The 18,848-nt window shown below is 47.4% G+C and overlaps 1 protein-coding gene across 13 annotated transcripts in view; it reads right to left on the reverse strand.

Moving 5' to 3' along the window:
- PHF14 (PHD finger protein 14) overlaps positions 1-18,848 on the reverse strand; it is a 1,314,486-nt gene that overhangs the window by 901,015 nt on the left and 394,623 nt on the right. For all 13 annotated transcript variants that reach the window (XM_078663794.1, XM_078663786.1, XM_078663795.1 and 10 more), the window contains exon 11: positions 17,465-17,560. In XM_078663794.1, the coding sequence (XP_078519920.1) occupies positions 17,465-17,560 (96 nt within the window). The remainder of the gene's footprint in view (positions 1-17,464; positions 17,561-18,848) is intronic.

Consider the following 18,848-nt stretch of genomic DNA (forward strand, 5'->3'; position numbering starts at 1 on the left):
CTCTGTGTTCTGCTAGAGAGGAAGGAGGTGGTCCAGTCCAGGGCCTTCTCTTGGATCCCAGCGCCGTGGAGCCGAGTTTGTAGTGTGCAGTGGCAGACTGTGTCGAAGGCGGCTGACAGGTCCAGGAGGATGAGGGCTGCGGTTTCTCCGATGTCTAGCAGGGTTCTGATGTCATCGGAGGCGGCGATGAGGGCAGTTTCGGTGCTGTGGTTGCTGCGGAACGCGGACCGGGACGGGTCCAGGATGTTGTTCTCCTCGAGGTAGCGGGACACTTGTTTGTTGACGGTCTTCTCGTGAGGGGTATGTCTTCTGTTTCTAGTGTGGGGAGCCATCATGTTATATAGGGCGATCCAGTTGAACGCTATGACTCTTGAGCTTGGCTTAAGAGCATTAAATGGCAGGACAGCCTCGGACCCTTTGGGTGCCCACACGTACAACAGGGTGAATCACACATCGAGGATTGATTATATTCTCCTTGATCTAACTCTCTGGCAATTTGTCCAGGATATGGCAGTTATACCCACTGTAGAGAGTGACCACAACTTTCTGTCTTTAACCTTAAAGCATTTGTGGCCTAGACAAAACAGCGTAGCCTCAATATGCAAGTCAAAGTCCAACAAAAACGACTACCCATCTAATTGTGGTCGACGCCTCAAGTGGAGTAAACTTGCCTTCGATGAAGTGAAAGTCCAGGCTATTGATATGTTATTAACAAGTACGCTGGGCGCAATGGAGGTGTCCACGACAGAGGATCTTGATCTCTCTAGAGTTACGATGCTGTTCCAGGAGTCTCTAACCTCCATAGGGAATACATTTATGGTACCAGCAGTAGGGGGTAGGGAAACTGGACACCAGAGGCCCAAGAGGAAGCACGGATGGTATACACCAGCATGCAGAATAAGTCTGCGCTAATAAAATCTGTCAAGGCGAGGTCACAATCCTTAATTAGACAAGCCAGGAAAGAGTATAACTTGGCGGTAGCAAATGCTAAAAAGGAGTGGGAGAACTTGTATTGGCAAACCCTAAGAGAGGCTAGCGCAGGGCGGGACTCAGGTCGCTTCTGGAGCACTGTAAGGGTAAAGAACAGGCCTGATAGTGACCTTATTACCTGTAACATCACGGGGCAGGCTTGGTTTGATCATTTTTCCACTTTGTATTCTTGCCAGCCGGAGGCTTCTATTATTTCCGCTCCTGGCACCACTCTAGTACCATTTGGAGAAAACACCTTATTCCCTTTTACAACTAAGGAGGTGGAATATGCGACCAGCTGCATAGTGCCCCAAAAGGCAGCTGGCCCCGATGGTATTCCTGGGGATTTGTTCCGTTCTAATTTGCCAAAGTGGGGGAAGCTCATTCATACCTTACTTAATGCCATCGACAATGGAGCGTCAATCCCAGAATCCTGGAAGGGGGCGCAGGTCGTCCCTATCTATAAAAAGGGCCAGAGGGACGACCCCTCCAACTACCGCCCAATTAGTTTATTAGACTCTACCCAGAAGGTTGTGGGAAAGGTGATATTAGAGAGAATACATTTATGGGCTAAAGACGAGATTCTCTCTGATTATCAATTATGGGGTCAAGTGTGTGTCCTGCGGCGTGGGTAGGTGTCGTCACGAGCTGTTTGAGTCCGAGGTTGGCTAGGTTGTCGATCCGGGTGGTGGAGTTGGCGTTGTTGTTGTTCTCGAGGTGGAAGTTCAGGTCCCAGAGGAGGATGTAGTCCGTGGAGGCGAGGGTGTGGGTGCTGATGAGGTCGGTGATGGGGTCGCTGAACTGTGGTCGTGGTCCTGGGGGGGTCTGTAGATGAGTGTTCCTCTGAGAGTCGTGTTGGGGTCGGTGTGAATCTGGAAGTGCATGTGCTCGGCGGTGGTGATGATGTCGTCGGTGTTAGTTGAGATTCTGATGGAGTCTTTGTGGACGATGGCGATTCCGCCTCCCACTCCGTTGGTGCGGTCTCTGCGGGAGATCTTGTAGCCCTGTGGGATGGCTATGGCGATGTCTGGTGCTGAGGTGGTGTTCAGCCAGGTCTCCGTCAGGAAGGCGACGTCGGGGTCTGTGGAGTCTAGGAGGTCCCAGAGTTCGATGGCCTGTTTGCGAGTGTTGAGGATGATGCAGCGGAGGTGGTTGGGTTCTCTGGTAGATGGTTTGGTGGGTTGGATGCTGATGAATCTGCGGTTCCGGCAGGCGAAGGGCCCTTGGGTGTGCTTCGGGGTGGCTCGGTAGCAGGGGTGGTCTCGTTCGGTGTGGAGTGTGTGGAGGGTGCTGGAGTCGTAGCGCAGTCTGGTGTTGCGCGTGGGGTCCAGGGGTTCTGGCGCTGGGCGCGGTCCAGGCACCGACTGGCTCAGACGGGCTTGCCTTGGCGCGCCTTGGGCGCGCCCGCTGCGCGCGTCCGCTGCGCTGCCGCGCGGCGCCCTCCATAAGAGGCGAAATGGGAGGGAGGAGCAGCTGGGAGGAGGGCGCGGGGCGGCCAATGGGCGAAGGCAGTGGGCACAGAAGGCAAAAAGGGGCGGGGCCGCAGGGGAGCAGCGGCGGGGGGAGGGAACAGAGGGCAAGGGCGAAAAACGAGTGGCAAACAGAGGGAACAAAAACACAAATTATTCAGCCAGGAATGGGGGAGAACAGAGCAACAAACCAAAAAACAACAGCACAGGTGCCAGGAGCTCGCCAGCGGCGAACCCTTGGCAGCAGCAGCAGAGGGGCAGTCACGGGCCACCAGGAGGAGCCGTGCGGCGTGGGGAGCGACCAGAGGTCATACCTTAGATGGTATATATTCTAATAATAAAGATCTAGATGAGATCTCGGTCCTCCCGGTCTCGTGGTATGATCACTGCGCGATCAAGTTTGAGCTAAAGAGTTCTCTGGCTCATTCCTCAGGTCGGAAACAGACTCAAGAGATTGTAACTAGATCTTTGGGCAATCTGGATGTGGAGAGGCTGGGAAATGTCCTTGAAAACTCAATGTACCAGCATCCGTTGGATGTGGAGTAGGCTACGACCATTAATAATAAGTGGCTTTCGGATGTCTGTGATCGGCTTGTTCCCTACAAAAAATGAATTCCTAACCGCGCCTCTCCAACTGCTCCCTAGTATTCGGAGGAGCTCAGGGACAAGAAATTGGACTGCAAATACGGCGAGAGGAAATGGCGAAAATACTATGCCGAATCTGATAAGGAAAATTATAAAATTTGTGTTGCCACTTACAAACAAGCACTTCTGGAAGCTAAAAAAAAGAGTATTTTTCGTTACAAATAACCATGGCCGACTCAAATTCTAAAGAACTATTTAAAACTATTTCCAAATTATCTAATCCTAATATTCCCAAGAAACAGGGTGATGTGGAATTCTGCAAAAAAAAAAACACGGGCTTTTTTAAAACGAAAATAGAAACAATATTCTCCTCACTCATTGGTCGGATCAATGGAAATCAGACTGATCTCAACCTAATGGAATCAGGAAAATCAGGTGTCCTGGCAGAACTAATGCACCATTTCTCCCCGATCGAGAAATCAGACTTGGTCAAATTGCTGTACACAATAAAATCTGGTGCCCCTAGTGATCCCTGTCCAGCTGGGATTATTAAGCAAATTACGGATATCATCGGAACGGCACTTACCCCTCTGCTTAATGCAGTTTGTCTATCTGGAATTTTTCCAATAAGTTGGAAAAAAGCTTCCATTCTTCCTCTATTGAAGAAGCAATCTTTGGACCCCAAGGACCCAAATAATTATTGTTCGATATCCAGGCTCCCATTACCAGCTAAACTACTGGAAAAAGAAATGAACAGCCAACTCAGCAACTTTATCTCAGCTAACAACTCTCTGGACCCATCGCAATATGGGTTCAGAGCTTTTCATAGCACAGAGCTGGCTTTAATAAAATCAACTGAGGAAATCAGAGAGGCCGTGGATAGGGGAGGTAATGCTATATTAATACTCCTGGACCTATCCGCTGCCTTTGATAAGGTTCACCATAAGGTCCTGTTGAAGGCTCTCTGATATTGGTGTGAAGCGCTCAGCATGGAAACAGCTACATTCGTTTCTGTCGGACAGGTCTCAGACTGTAGACCTAGACATTAACACCTCTGAACCCTTCTCGCTTCCCTGTGGGGTGCCACAGGGCTCTGATTTGAGCCCTACGCTATTTAATATCTACGTGGCAGCCCTGGCCAGTGTCATCAGGTCGTTTGGTTTCCAGCTCACCTCCTACGCGCACAACACACAAATTGTGTTGTCGCTGACGGAGGGAGAGGAAAGGGAGGCTGGAGATCGGTTCCACAACTGTATGAGTTCTGTTTCCACCTGGATGTCGTCCAATTGTTTAAAACTTATCTCAGCGAAAACTGAGGTGCTAAAATTTGGCAATAATCTACAGGTCTGGACACCGGACTGGTGGCCGGAGGATCTGGGATCCTGTCCAATACCTTCTAGGAAAGCCAAGAATTTAGGCATTCTGGTGGATAACATACTCATTATGGTAGACCAAGTGAATCAGGTGACTTCAGCATGCTTCATGGTCCTCAGAATAATCAAGAAAAATTAAGTTCTTCCCGTCGGCAAGCAACCTAAGGACGGTGGTCACTGCACTCATTATTTCAAAGCTGGACTATTGCAACAGTCTCTATCTTAATGTTCAAAATGGTGCTTCCAATGGCTGCCAGGGTGCAATTCAAGGCTTTGTGCATTTTGCACAAATCCTTTCATCGTGCAGGCCCAGCGATTTTGCATGCTCTGGTTACGCCCTATGTTCCAGCCCGCTCCCTCCGTTCTGGCACCCTGCAGCTGGCTACCTCTTTCAAAATCAATAGAGCCCGCTGGGGCGGCCGCTCCTTTTCCCACTCGGCGGTCAGACTCTGGAACGCCCTTCCTTTCACCATCCGAGAAAACAGCAACCTCCTGTCCTTCAGAAAGGCCTTGAAAACGCATTTGTTTGCTAAATCCTGCTGATCTACCCTGAGCCTGCGCTAAGCCAATTAATCTTCAAGCGCTGCGAGGCCTCAGGGTAGTTATGCGCTATACAAATGCAATTTTTCATTTAATTTCATTTCATTTCAAAACAACATATGAACAGGTTGCAATTGGTCCAGAACGCAGCGGTGAGAATGCGGACGGGAACACCCAGGTTCGCCTCGGTCAAAGGAGAACTTAAAAAACTGCACTGGCTTCCAGTTCCACTAAGATCACACTTTAAAGCACTTTGTGTCATCTCTAAAGCAGTAAATGGGATTGGCCCGGAGTTCCTTAAATCCAAACTTGCGTGGTACGTCCCAAGTAGAACCATGCGTTCCTCCGGCTCCAAATTAGTTCAAACCTCTACCTTTAAGAAAACTAATTGGGGAGGCAGAAGCTTTTTCCACTGTGCTTCTAAAGCATGGAATGATCTGCCATTCCATCTCAGAAATGCCCCAGATCTCATTTCTTTCTGCAAGGGTTTAAAAACATGTTTTTTCTCTCACTAAACAGCTCGATGCTCCCCAGGTCACCAGTACTTAGCGCCAGGAAACCCTAGGGTCACAGTGCGCTCTATAAGTATAAATAACATAACTGTACAGTGTCCAGAACAGCTCCAATGAAAGGGAGCATCTTAGAGGAAGTCAGGTGTGACTTTGGCATGTTGACAATGAACACCAGCGAGTGCAGGTCAGCGGTAGTCTGGACGTGGCAGATGACAGCCTAGGGCGAGGCCACCTTCAACCGCCAGTCATCAAGATAGGGGGAAGAGTGGCACCCTTGATCTCAGGAGATGACCTGCAATCACTGCCATCATCTTGGTAAACACCTGAGGGGTACTGGTAAGGACAAAGGGAGAATGGGGAGCTTGAAAGTGCCCGTGGCCCACTGTGACGGGGATATGAAAGTATGCATCATGCAAGCCCAATACTACCATCCAGTCCCCAGGGTCTAGTCTCTCCAGGACCTGAGAGGGTGAGCATTTTGAACTACTTCTTGAGGAATAAATTGAGAGAGCACAGATCTAGGAAAGGACAAAGTCCTCCATCCTTTTTGGGCACCAGAAAGTAGTGGGATTAAGAACCACAACCTACTTCTGGCATCTGCGCCCTCTTTGTGGCTCCCTTGGCCAAGCGAGTCATCATTTCTTGGCGGAGAAGAGATAAGTGATCCTCTGCAACCTGTCACAAGTTGGTGGCGTAGGGGGTGGAGGGTAGTCACGAAGGGAAGGGAGTAGCCCCTTCGGGCGATCAGCAAGTCCCACTTGTCCGTTGTTATGGACTGCCAGTGGGACTGGTGATGGTGAATCCTGCCGCCCCCTGGGTGACCGTGATGGTAAGAGGACAGAATAGGAAGGTTTGAAGGCTGCGGCTACCGGGTGGGATGGTGGACTGGCCCAACATCTGGCTACCCTAGACATACGGCCGGAGGGTGCCCCATCGTTGGACACACAGAGGCTGGGAAGTCGGTGTGGTGGCTGGGAAATGGATGTGGCTGGAAGCCGCTTCCGTAGCTACAAAAGGAGCAACATACGGATTAGGGGTCAGGCCCAGGACTTGGACGTAGCCCCACTGTCCTTAAAGCATTCTAGCGCTGAATCCGCCTTGTCCCCAAAGAGATGAGAGCCATCAAAGGGCATGCCCATAAGCAATGCTTGGATATCCCCAAAAACAAATAGTTTCTTACCTGTCGGTGTCGTTTTGCAGCTTGAATATCTTTCTGGATTCACTATGCTGTGCATTATTCCGCGGTGTAGTGGTTGGGTCCAGAATCGTAGTCTTTTTTTTTTCTTAGCCCAGGTGGGCGTCGACTTCTCACCTTTTGGTGGACTTCCTGTGACGTTGGCACGCTTCCTGCGGAGCTCCCACATTTGGGCGCCATCTTCTGAATCTTTTTTTCTTGTTTTTGTGTTCTGTTGTGAATCCTTTGGCAATGTTTTCTATTTCTTCTTCAAGTAAGTGATATTTCCGCTTTGTCCTTTAAGGTGTCTGTTTCTCTATTCACCTTGTGTTACCACATTCTTCTCCTGGCTCATGTTTCTGGCGGAGGTGGGTGGGTTCGCTAGTGAATCCAGAAAGATATTCAAGCTGCAAAACTACACCGACAGGTAAGAAACTATTCGTTTTGCAGCGTGAATCTTTCTGGATTCACTATGCTGTGCATAGACTTTATAGCGGTTTGTTATGTTTGTGGCGGCTGGGTGGAAGATGAGCGTTGGTTGTTGAATATATGTTGAAGCACCTTCTGTCCTACTTGTGCTTCCTTCTTCATTCGTATATCCATACAGTAGTGCTTAATGAACGTGTGCACTGAAGCCCATGTTGCCGCCAGGCATATGTCTTGAATAGGCGTGTTAGCCAGGAAGGCTATTGTTGCTCCTTTTTTCTTGGTAGAATGGGCTTGTGCCCCTTCTGTTGGTTCTTGGCCTGCCTGTCTGTGGCAGAATTGTATAGTTTGTGTGATTCATTGTGCGATGGTTCCCTTTGTTACTGGTTTATCCAGGAAACTGCTTGCGAATGACACAAATAACTGCTTGGTTTTCCTGTGCTCTTTGGTTCTTTCTATGTAGTGAATTACTGCTCTTCTAGCGTCCAGAGGGTGCAGTGCCCTCTCTGTGCTTGTGGATGGTTTCTGAAAGAAGCTCGGTATTTGTACTGTCTGGTTGATGTGGAACCTTGACACCACCTTTGGCATAAAGTGTGGGTCAGTTCTCATTACCAACCTATCATTGTGAATTTGGATGTAGGGTTCTTGTAGCGTTAGCGCCTGTAGTTCGCTTACCCTACGCAGCGAGGTGATTGCCACCAGGAAGGCTGTTTTCATTGTCAGCATTTGTAGGGAGGCCTTATGAATGGGTACAAAGGGCGCTTTCTTGAGCTCTGTTAGGACTAAATTAAGGTTCCATGCCGGTGGCGGCATCGTCTTAGGTGGTGCGATCCTTTTTGCCCCTTACAGGAATCTCTTTACTATCTGTGATGTAAAGAAGCTCTTACCCGTTTCTCCTCTTGTGTAGGCTACTTTCGCTGCTAGGTGTACTCTTAGCGAGGATGAACTTAGTTTTGCTTTCAGTAGGTGAGTGAGATATCTTAGCACCGTTGATTCCCTGATCATCTTTTTGTGTAGTTTCTGCTTGCTGCACCATTGTGTGAACCTCTTCCATTTTGCCACATAGGACCTTCGTGTGCTAGGTCTCCTTGCCTCTCACAGCACCCGCAGGGTGCTCTCAGGTAACCTTAGGAGTGCAAACTCTCTCTTCAGGAGCCATGCTGCTAGGCTGAGGCTCTCTGGCTGGGTGGAGTACTTCTCTGTTTTTCATGGAGAGTAAGTCTTTCCTTTTCCCGAACTTGTGGGGTAGTCATGTTGCTGGTTCTGCACTTGTTGAGTACAAGTGGTATCAGGGGAAAAGTGTAGGCAAATGTTTTCGACCAGCTTATCCATAGGGCATTCCCCTGGGATCGCTCCTCTGGTTGCCTGGATGCGAAGTGTCAACATTTTGCATTCCGGTGTGTTGCAAATAGGTCTATTGTCGGCGTTCCCCCACCTCCTAAATAGCCTTTGCGTTTCCTGTGCATTGAGCTCCCACTCGTGGGATGCTGAAGCCTGTCTGCCAAGCCAGTCCGCTTCCACATTGTCCTTCCCTGGTAGGTGCATGGCTAGCAGGTCTATTTTGAGTGGGATGGCCCATCTCCATATTTCCTGCGCTAGGTTGGACAGTGCGACTGATTGTGTTCCTCCCTGCTTGTTGGTGTAGAACATCGTTGTTGTGTTGTCTGTTTGTATCAACACTCTCTGGTTGTGCAGCTGTTTCTGGAATGCCTTGAGGGCAAGGAAAACGGTATTCAGTTCCAGGTAGTTGATGTGTCTGACCGCATCTGCTGGAGTCCATATACCCCTCACTTTGAGTTTGTTCATATGTGCTCCCCATCCCATCTGGGATGCGTCTGTGGTGATGGTCACCGTTGGGGTTGGCAGTGTTAAGGGCTTCCCCCTGGTTATGTTCTCCCTGTTCCACCATGTAATCTCCTACTGCACTGCGTGTGTTACAACCACTAGATCTTCCCAACTTCCTGTGGCTTGTGACCTTTGCTGTTGCAGCCATTCCTGGAATGGTCTCATGTGGAGCCGTATATTTGGGACCAGGTGTATGCAGGACGCCATCATCCCCATGATCTTGCTCGCTGTCCTCACTGTCAGAGCTCGCCCCTTCTGGTAGTGGCGTGTCTCCTTCAGCAGGGCAAGTGTTCTCTTGTCGCTGGGGAACACCTTGCTCTGTACGGTGTTGATCTGTGCTCCTAGGAAGATCTTCACTCGCTCTGGTTCCATTGAGGATTTTCCCCAGTGTATGGAGAATCCCAGGTCTGTCAGGGTCTCTGTGACCCGATGTGCGTGTTCCTTGCATGTCCTGTGTGAACTTGCTTTTATTAGCCAGTCGGCGAGGTAAGGGTATACATGAATCCCTTCTCTGCACAGGTACGCTGCCACGGCTGCGAGACATTTGGTGAACACCCTTGGTGCGGACTTTAGTCCGAAGGCTAGGGCTGTGAACTGGTAGTGTTCTTCGTTGATAGTAAATCCTAGTAGATGTTTGTGCTGCCTGTTCATGGGGATGTGCAGGTAGGCATCTTTGAGGTCTATGGTGGACATGAAGTCTCCGTCCCTTATCTGAGGAATGACCTCTTGGAGGGATGTCATTTTGAACTTTTGTGTCTTTATGTATTTGTTTAGGAACCAGGATGGGTCTTAGCGTTTCGTCCACTTTTGGAACTAGGAAATAGTTTGAGTACACTCCCTTGTTCCTTTCTGTGACTGGAACTGGTTCGATGGCCTCCTTCCGGAGGAGTTCTTGTGATTCCTCTAGGAGTAGTGCTAGTTCTTTTCCTGAATGTGCCTTCCTTTTCGGTTTTCTGTTCGGTGGTTTCTTTTCCAGCTCTATGCAGTATCCGAACTGTATGATGTGGAGTATCCATCTGTCTGTAGTGATCTTCTTCCACTCCTGGAAGAAGTATTTTATCCTGCCTCCTACTGGTGTTAAATGTTCGTCGATGTTTGGTCCGTGTAACTCCCTCTTGTTGTGCTCAACCCTCTGAGGGGTTGTATGGGTGGGCACGCTTGGCGTGACGGAGTCACTTTGAGGTGGGTTGTTGGTCCCCTCTTCTTGTCTGCCCTCGTCCATTCGCCCTCCCGCGAAAGGACTGGCCCGAGGCTGGTACTGCCAGTTTTGCTTTTGCTGCCCCCGCTGCGATTGGTTGTCGCCCTGGTGGGCCTGCTGGAATGTCTGGTGTGACATTCCCGGGTGGTTTCCACCCCTTCCGTTTGGTCTCTGTGTCGGGGTACCCCTTCTCATCCCTCTGAATTGTAAGGCCCCCATGGACCTTGACGTTTCATTTTCTTTCTTGAACTGGTTGAGTTTCTCATTCACCGGTGCTCCGAACAGTGTCTCTCCATTGAAGAGAGTGCTTAGAATGTTGTTCTGCACTTCCGGCTTGAATCCTGAGATCCTAAGCCAGGCCTGTCTTCTTTCTGTGATTCCTATCATCATTAGTCTGCTGGATGTGTTAGCCCCATCCAGGGCCATTTTCAGGTGAGCATTTGCTATATTTTTCCCCTCTTCCACCAGGTGTGCTGCCCTTTGTTGGTATTCCTCTGGGAGGTGCTTAAGCAGTTGCCCCATCTCATCCCAATGCTGGTACTGGTGTCTATTCAGTAGGGCATTTGAGTTTGCCATGCGCCAGTGTACTGCTGCATTTCTCTCTATTTTCTCCCAGTCAGGTCCATCCTTCTACTTTTTTTGTCTGGTGGTGGGTCTGACATTGTTGGGACCTTTGCCCTCTTTCTGGCTGTTGCCGCAATAATGGAGTCCGCTGTGATGGATACCTGGATGTAGGGGGGATCCTGAGAGGAGTGTTTGTATTTTTTCTTCGTCCTAGGTGTGACAGACATGCAGGTTGCCGGGTCTTTGAACGCCTCCCTCCCTAGGTCCATGACACTCGGAAGCATGGGGAGGAACTGACTCTGTTTGAGTGGGGAGCAGGGTCTCTAAAAGGAAACATGCCTTTGGTGTTTCCTCCTCCAATTTGACTCCATAGGCCGCTGTGGCGTTCTTGATGACCATGTTATAGGCCCCAATGTCATCTTGTGGCAAAGGCCTCGAAGGATAAGTCTCCACAGGCTTTTCCGGATTTTCGGAGTCGATGTCCTGCCATTCCAGGTCTTGTGTCATCGAGGATGCCGAGCCAAAAGTCGTTCACTGGTCATCATCGCCTTCTTCCTCATAGTATAGGCCCTCTTAATCGAGGTGTTCCTGGGATTCGGGAGTTTTCAGCGGCCCTTCGGCGTCGAACTCTTCTATTTCGACGATCGTCATCGGCGTTTGACGGAATCGTGAACCTTTTCATTTTCTCGTCGAACTCTTTCTTCCTTTGCAGGATGTTCTCCATTTCGGCCTCGAGCCTTATCTTTTTTTCTCTCCATCTCGGCGGCATGCTCGGCGTCGAGCGTTTCGGCCAATCTCTTGGACTTAGTCGTCGACGTCGAAGCGACCTTCTGGTCCTTCTCCTTCGAAGTCGAGCGATCCTTTTCAGGGACGTGCTTCGACGACCTTGGCTTTTCACCGGTCTTCCGGGCCTGGTAGTCCTTTTCAAAGGATCAGCTGGGCTGTTTGTCCTTGGATGCAGCTGTGGCCGTCGAGGTTTTCGGCGCCAGTGCTCCCTTCGAGGACTTAGACTCTGTTTTTCGAGAGTCCTGATCGAGCTTTGAGAGTCTGTCGGGGTTTAGGGGTCGACGTCTCTCCTACCTCTTTAGATGCCTTCTCATCGGTCTCTACGACCATGTAGTCATCTGGTCCCTCGGCGAAGTTGTCCTCTTCGATGCTGGAGAAGCCCAGGTCCCGAAGCGACGGAGGTTCGCCTTTGCCTTGCATGTTGTAATTGGCTCTCCTCTGTCTCTCTCTAACCTTGAGTGTCTTCGGGGTGATGGCGGAGCAGGCGTTGCAATCCTTGCTCTCGTAGTCGACCGGTAAGCAGAGGTTGCAAACCGGGTGCTGGTCCTTCTGCGCGTATTTGTGGTAGCAGTTACGGCAGAATTTAAAGGGTGTTTTGTCCATTCCTGTGTGCGCATTCTCCGTTGGACGTCTAAGATCTTGAAGTTCTTCTCCTTCTTCATCGTCCCGGCTTGGTGATCTTTTTCTTCGGTTTCTTCTCCAGTCTTTTCTGTGAGAATTTCGCCTTTTTCCTCTTCTTTCCTCCAAAAAACTCTGGAGCCTCTCGGTGACGATCCAGACCCAACGGCGGAAAAAACTCTGAAGATGGCGTCCAAAGGTGGGAGCTTGCCGACGTCACAGGAAGTCCACCAAAAGGTGGGACGTCGATGCCCACCTGGGCTACAAAAAAAAAAAATACTACGATTCCGGACCCAACCACTAGACCACGGAATAATGCACAGCATAGTGAATCCAGAAAGATTCACGCTGCAAAAATCCAGTTGTTCTCAACAAGACATGGCTTTGTAAAGTCAATGTCGATGAAACCACTCTGCCCAGTGAGTCGGTCATGCCTAGTTCACATCATATCAGGAACTTCGCAGCATCGCTCCAATCGACAACAACCTGGGAGAGTATGGCCCAGCCCTGGCCTCCTCTGGGACCGTTGGCAGCACCCGCTCAACTGAATCCCACAGAGCTATGGAATGACGGCCCAAAAGGAAAGCAGTGTTCACAGACTGCATTGCCAGGCTGGTGGAGAAAAATATCTTCTTCCCTAAAGTATTCACGTGTCTTGGATTCCCGATCTGGTGGAACTAGCTTGAAATTAAGGCGTACGCATTGCAGTGAAGTGCACTCTGGAGCGAGGCATGCTCCGAGATCCACTACGCTCCAGCTAGTGGGTACCCCTAAATTTCTCCGCGCACAAATTGGCAGTCGCTCATTTCAGGTGCAAGCAGCGCAACTCTGGCACTCAGACTGACACAGGACCTCCTCACCTTTAGGAAGTCACTGAAAACCTGGTTATTCCAGCAATAGCTCACTACTTAGCTAGTTAAGAGCCCCAGTCAGTCACGCTTGGGTTGTTTAAGCACCGGAACACTCCACTGAGTAGCCGTGCTCTCTATAAATTCCTAGTGACGTAACATAAGACCAGGGGATCAGTATTGAACAAGAGCAGAACCCATTAGTATCCTAAAGTGATGATTAGGACTGCTCACCATCTATAAAAGATTAGGCTACGAGCACATTAGTGACATTACTTGAAAAGAAATTTCTATATCAACCAAGGAATGTGCATCTTTTTATAAAAAGCCACGATTACGTGGATGGCGACCAAACTCCAAGTTTGGATTTTATCACCAGGAGCGAGATACGGGCACAATTGGGAAATTGAGATTAAACATCTGTTTTTAAATATGTTTTTATGTGAATTTGATCCTAAAGAAGGCGGGAATTTGATCCTAAGATCCGCCGACGATTGAATAAGTACAACAAAAAAACATTTTATTATACCGTTTTTTAATGTGATGTTTTTGCTGCTATCCACAATTGACAATCTATTGATATTATGATGATGTATTGATATTTTGAGATACAATTTGTATAAGGGTAATTACTAAAACATTTTTTACTTGTTTGCCATGATTTGTACATGTTTACAAGCTACGATATAAAGTAGACATCGACATACGTAGATTTGCTTATTCGGGGATTGTAAATGAACATCACATATGGTTGGTTATACATTTAAAATCTTCAATGTTGAGATTTTACACATGAGTAGGATTACGCTTTGATTTTATTGCGTAGGGTACTCTAGATTTCATATATTTATATTGCACAATTGTCAATGTATATTCCGTGGACAGAATGAAATGCATTTTAATTATAATAAAAAATGGTATAATAGGAGACAGTTGAAATCAGTGGTTTAAGAGATGAGCATCGAATATAAAGCAGGAGATTGGCTCAGTGCATTCTGAATGATATGTTGACTACTGGTTGGAGAAGTGAAAGCACAAAAAGGGAAAATTTGGTATGATTTTTAGAGTTGATCTATCTACCCGGTCCCTTTTGGCTTTAAAAGGGTAACTTAGTTTTTTTTCGGTGGTTGGGAATGCACCAGAATTTATGTGGGAGTGGAAGTTGGACCACCATGCTCTCCGGAGGGTGGGGTGAGGGGGAGACAGAAGTTCGAGTCCCCTGGAGCAAGGCGGTGGTGGCGGGTAATCGCCCTGCTCACAGGAGCCCGTGTGCTGGGCTTGGACCAAGTTCGAAGCAGGACATCAATAAGTCCTAATGTTATGTGTTTTTATCACCTTGCACATAATGTTTTAATCTTCAATATGTAACAGAAATGGAAAGACGCGATCCGGATGATCCTCATTTATTAATTGTTGTTAAACTGTGTTCCTTTATTTCATTTAATAACGTGTCGAGTTGTGGGAATTACTGAGATGCGCTTTTAAGGATATCTTTTTTATATCCAAATAAAGATTATTATAAAAAAAAACATCAATAAGTGTCTCATTAAAGTGGTTCTGATAGAGTCAAACCGAGCTTAAGCACTTCTGTCAAGACATTTGTCTTGATGGCCAACAAAGGCAAGCTGAGATCCAAGACCTCGGCCGCCCTCCTCACTACCACTGCACAGGGTGCTCCCTCCTTCGTTGTCAAGATAGAGGGAAGAAAGCATGCCAGTGGCTGGAAGTGTCCAGTCCACTTGCTTCATCCAGAACCTCACACTAGTCCAAGGTGTCATAAGGCTGGTATTCTTCAGGGTCAAGTGACCCCTCCAATTCCTCCCCAAGTCCATGCCTGTGAGAACAGGGCTTAGGCTCTGGCCTTGAAGGCATGGCTCCAGGCGGTGCTGGAGTCTGCATCGGGCAACACTCCTCCTGCCTCCGTGTCAGATTAAAATTAGGATGGTGCCTGTAGCACCAGGAGCTTCGACATCGAGACCAGCATCGGGGAAGGTTGAAGTGACCGTCGATTCAGATCCCAGGGTGAATTATAGGGGTCTGACATGGCACCTGAGCCGCCAGCTTGGAACGCAAAGGGGCCCCTGGCTGCCCAAATATGAGGTGCATGACCTCATAAAATTCTCTGCATTGGATGGGGGTCGCTTTGGCTCCCAGAAGCTCAGGGAGGTGCAGAAGCGACCCAGGTGATGGCTCAATTGCACAGCCAGGCATCGAATGTAAACCTTATCATCGGCAGACGGATGTGCAGAAGTCAAAGACCACTTCTTCTACTACTACTTCTTCTTGTGGTGGTGTAACTTACCAGTGTTCCAATGACTTTGAGCGCAACGAGGATCTCTGACTCTGCGACACCTATCTGGACCTCAATCATTGCAGCGTCGCACATCGAACCGCCTGGAACTTGAGGAATCACTCCTTCAAAGCCTTCGGGTCCATGGCTCAGCACAGGCCTCCGGGGTATGTTAACGATCGAGGCACCGGAGGCATTCATTGTGCAGGTCCGGCACCAACTTCAATCTGTGACAGGAGCCACATGGGTAGAAGCTGGCCTACAGTGATGATATCCTGCCATACCAGGAGGAACAAAACTCAAAAAAGACTGACACAGGTCGAAAAAGGTTTAGTCAAAAAAAGACTAAGGGGTAGCTCATACGGGAGTGCACTGGCTGGCGTGGAAAGAAAAGAACTGACTTCAGAGAGATGGGGTGGCACCTATATAGGCAGCGCACATGTCAATACAGGCATAGACGACGCAGATAACGCAACACAGTCACAAAGAATGCCACCTACCGGCGTGCATGGGTTCTGCTCAAGGAAAATTTCTTGATCCAGTCTGATGCCTGAAGATAATGCTATCAGAGAGGGCTGACCAAGACGTGGTACTGCACAAGAAAGGCATTTTTTAATTTAAAAAATGCAAGGCCTCTGTGACTCCACTCACCACTAAGTGATTGGATGCAGAGGCTGTTCTCAGGCACTGCCCTTTTTGATTTTTCCAATTCCATTTTTGTTTTTCACATCTGCCATCCGTTGTTACTTTTTTAATCAACTGTACTAGCATTAAAGTCCAGGAACCAGCCTGCAGTGTTCTTGCCTAGTCATAGGTAGTCCAACAGCTATTATGAAATACCCCAATTTGGTGATTATGTTTTGAAGTTAACTAAAAAATTAAGGTTTCTGGGATAATGAACTTGGAATGTGTCTATGCGTTGGGACAAGCTCCCACAGGAAAATAAGTTACAGCTCTTAGTTTATGGAAGTACATTACTCATTCAATACTAGAGCTTAGAGACGACAAGTAATTATTAACTGCAGAGGCAATGTCATTCACAAATTTGTTAAAGTTGCTTTTCAGCCACTGCCTTTTCATTTACAGAACACACAGATGTTACTTTACTCCAAAAGGCTTAGAGAAGTATGATTGATTGAGTAATAGAAGCTAAGGATAAACTAACAGAAAGGTGTATGTATGTACAGAAGTAATTGTACTGCTCAGAAGGGGATTTCTAAAGGGATACCCAATGCCAACACAGTTAAAGTAGTCTCCACTCACAAGGATAGAAGGAGTAAATTAAGAGAAGCGTGTAAAGTGAAGAGTTGAGGGGTTAAATCTTTACCTCATGTTTGTAACTCCCATGAAAAAAAAAATGAAGGACTCCTTTGCAAATAAATCTTTCAAATGAAAAATTTGCTCCTGAAATATGGCTTTGATGAACAGGTAAATGGAAACAAATCTTTATAACAATAGTTGGTGTGGCAAACAAATGCTGCCAATGTAATGTATGTATGTATGGCTCGGCAGTTCGGGCTGGACTGTTCGCATGAGGCACAGGGTTAGACTGATTTGCATATAGCCATGTCTGAACTGGGGTGGCAGAGTGGGCTAAAGAACGGTGATGGATTAAACCCAGATCTGTTGACTGGGTGTGAGTGTTTGATTGGTTCAGATGCTCCGTCCATCACCATCCCCTTTTGTACCGCAATGTATTGAGAAATGCCATACAAGGAAAGAAGGTAATTGGGGTTTAGAGAAAAAAACGCCTGGTTTAAACTAAAGAAAAGGCAAAACTATGCAAATAATTGTACCACTGTGGTCAGAAGTTAGGTAGTGACAGGTGGCTCTGTAAAAGTCAAAGTGCACTATGTTTAATCTATGTTTAATCTAAAGGTCATAGAAGAATGTAAGCAAACCGAAATTCAGCAGAAAAATCATCTTCTAATCTAGAGCATGCTTGGAAAAAAGAGAGGATGGGTTTGTGTTAAAAAGAAGTCCCTTACATTTCAGGTTTGTCTTCATCACAAATGACAGGTCAATCAGTTAAAGCAAATGAAAGAATTTTGAAACAAAGATCGCTATTACAACAACAAAATTAAGCCACAGGTCCTCCAGTAGTTGCCCGGTAAAGCTCTAGATACATTTCAGTCACCCAAGATTACCCGCAGAGTAGTGCTTAAACCACCAGCTCAAATCGAGTCTTTCAGACACCAGAGCAAGGGAGAAACCAAAAAAGTACTCTGAAATGAAGTGCATGGATTGAAGAAAATATAAAAACAAACCTGTCCAATGATTCTGCCCAGCATGCTCCAAAGTGACTGTCCTTCATTTCGCAAATCACTGCTTAGATTTTGCAGCTCATCCAATGATTCACAAAGCTGAAAAAAACAGACCGTTATGTCAAGCTCTGCATCATATGTGGAGCATAGATAAATTCTCACATGATTTAGAGTTATTCTCTGCCTAAATGTTTTTTTTAAATGTGACATTTTGCATAGAGGTTTATCTTGTAAATGTGCGCAAGCATCTACAGTGGCCTTCTTACAATACATTTCGAATATTGTAGGGATGCTCCTGTAATGCAAAGCCATTTCTTGGTGCCTGCTGCACACACTTATGCATGTGAACTTATGGGCTGCCATCAACAGTGGAAGGGTACAAGTCAATCAATTGAGAACACTCCGAGACCGAAATACTCCTTGTAAAGACATACAAAGGAATAGGTAGGAAAGACATTCAATCAAGAGGAGACAACTGAGATTGACAAGAAAGACATCCAAACATGAGCAAGGGTAAAACCCACCCTAAGTGTACTGGCCAATAGACAAGGATGTTTATACCAGAGACTTACATGTATCCAGTTTCTTCTTCATTTCCAAATTGTGACAAATATCAACAAAACAAGTTGTTTCAAAGTGGCAAACTCTTAGATTCAAAGGCTTTATTTAGAACAGAAAGAAATCAAAGAATACTTTTTATGAATCAGGTTGCAGGCCAACAATTTAAGTAGGTCTAAAATAACAAGCAAATATGTCAATAAGAGACTATCTTATTGTTGGGGGTTGGTTTACATGTAGGTTCCAATGGTAACCTGCACCTTGCTGTAGAATGTTGCCACAGACATTCTAGGTTAGCGTTCTAGGGAGACCAATGTCAATAGACTAGCTCCTGTTACGGAAGTGTGCTGTCCAGTGGAATAAATTGATCCTTCAAGACACACATCCAGTGTAGATACTTAGAACAAGTCTTGATGACTAGAAGCTCCAACCCTGGACAGGGGCACCATCGGTAGGAGGACAGGGATACACGATAGGTGATCGAGATGAAGGTGTGACTACAGGACTCCCTTCCCCGCCCCTCCATAAGTCACCTGATACAAGTTTACAGGAGAAGTTTCCTCCTGACACTGAAGGAACCAGATTGGACCAGGTGTCAATCGGGTATTGTATGCGTGTAATAATTACGCATGTTATAGGGAAGCCTGTAGGGGCATATTGGGTTCAATTCGGTCCTGAAGAAAGCCCGGGACCCCTTGGGGCCACGACATGGCGGTCACATGTCCACCTGGTTGATTAACTGACCTGAGTATGTGACATCGGACAACTAGCACCATACATAACAGGTCCATCATTGTCCTATGTTTCTTGTTTTTAAATATCCTTCCTC

The sequence above is a fragment of the Lissotriton helveticus genome, chromosome 10 (genome assembly GCF_964261635.1).
Source record: "Lissotriton helveticus chromosome 10, aLisHel1.1, whole genome shotgun sequence".
NCBI classification, from domain to species: domain Eukaryota; kingdom Metazoa; phylum Chordata; class Amphibia; order Caudata; family Salamandridae; genus Lissotriton; species Lissotriton helveticus.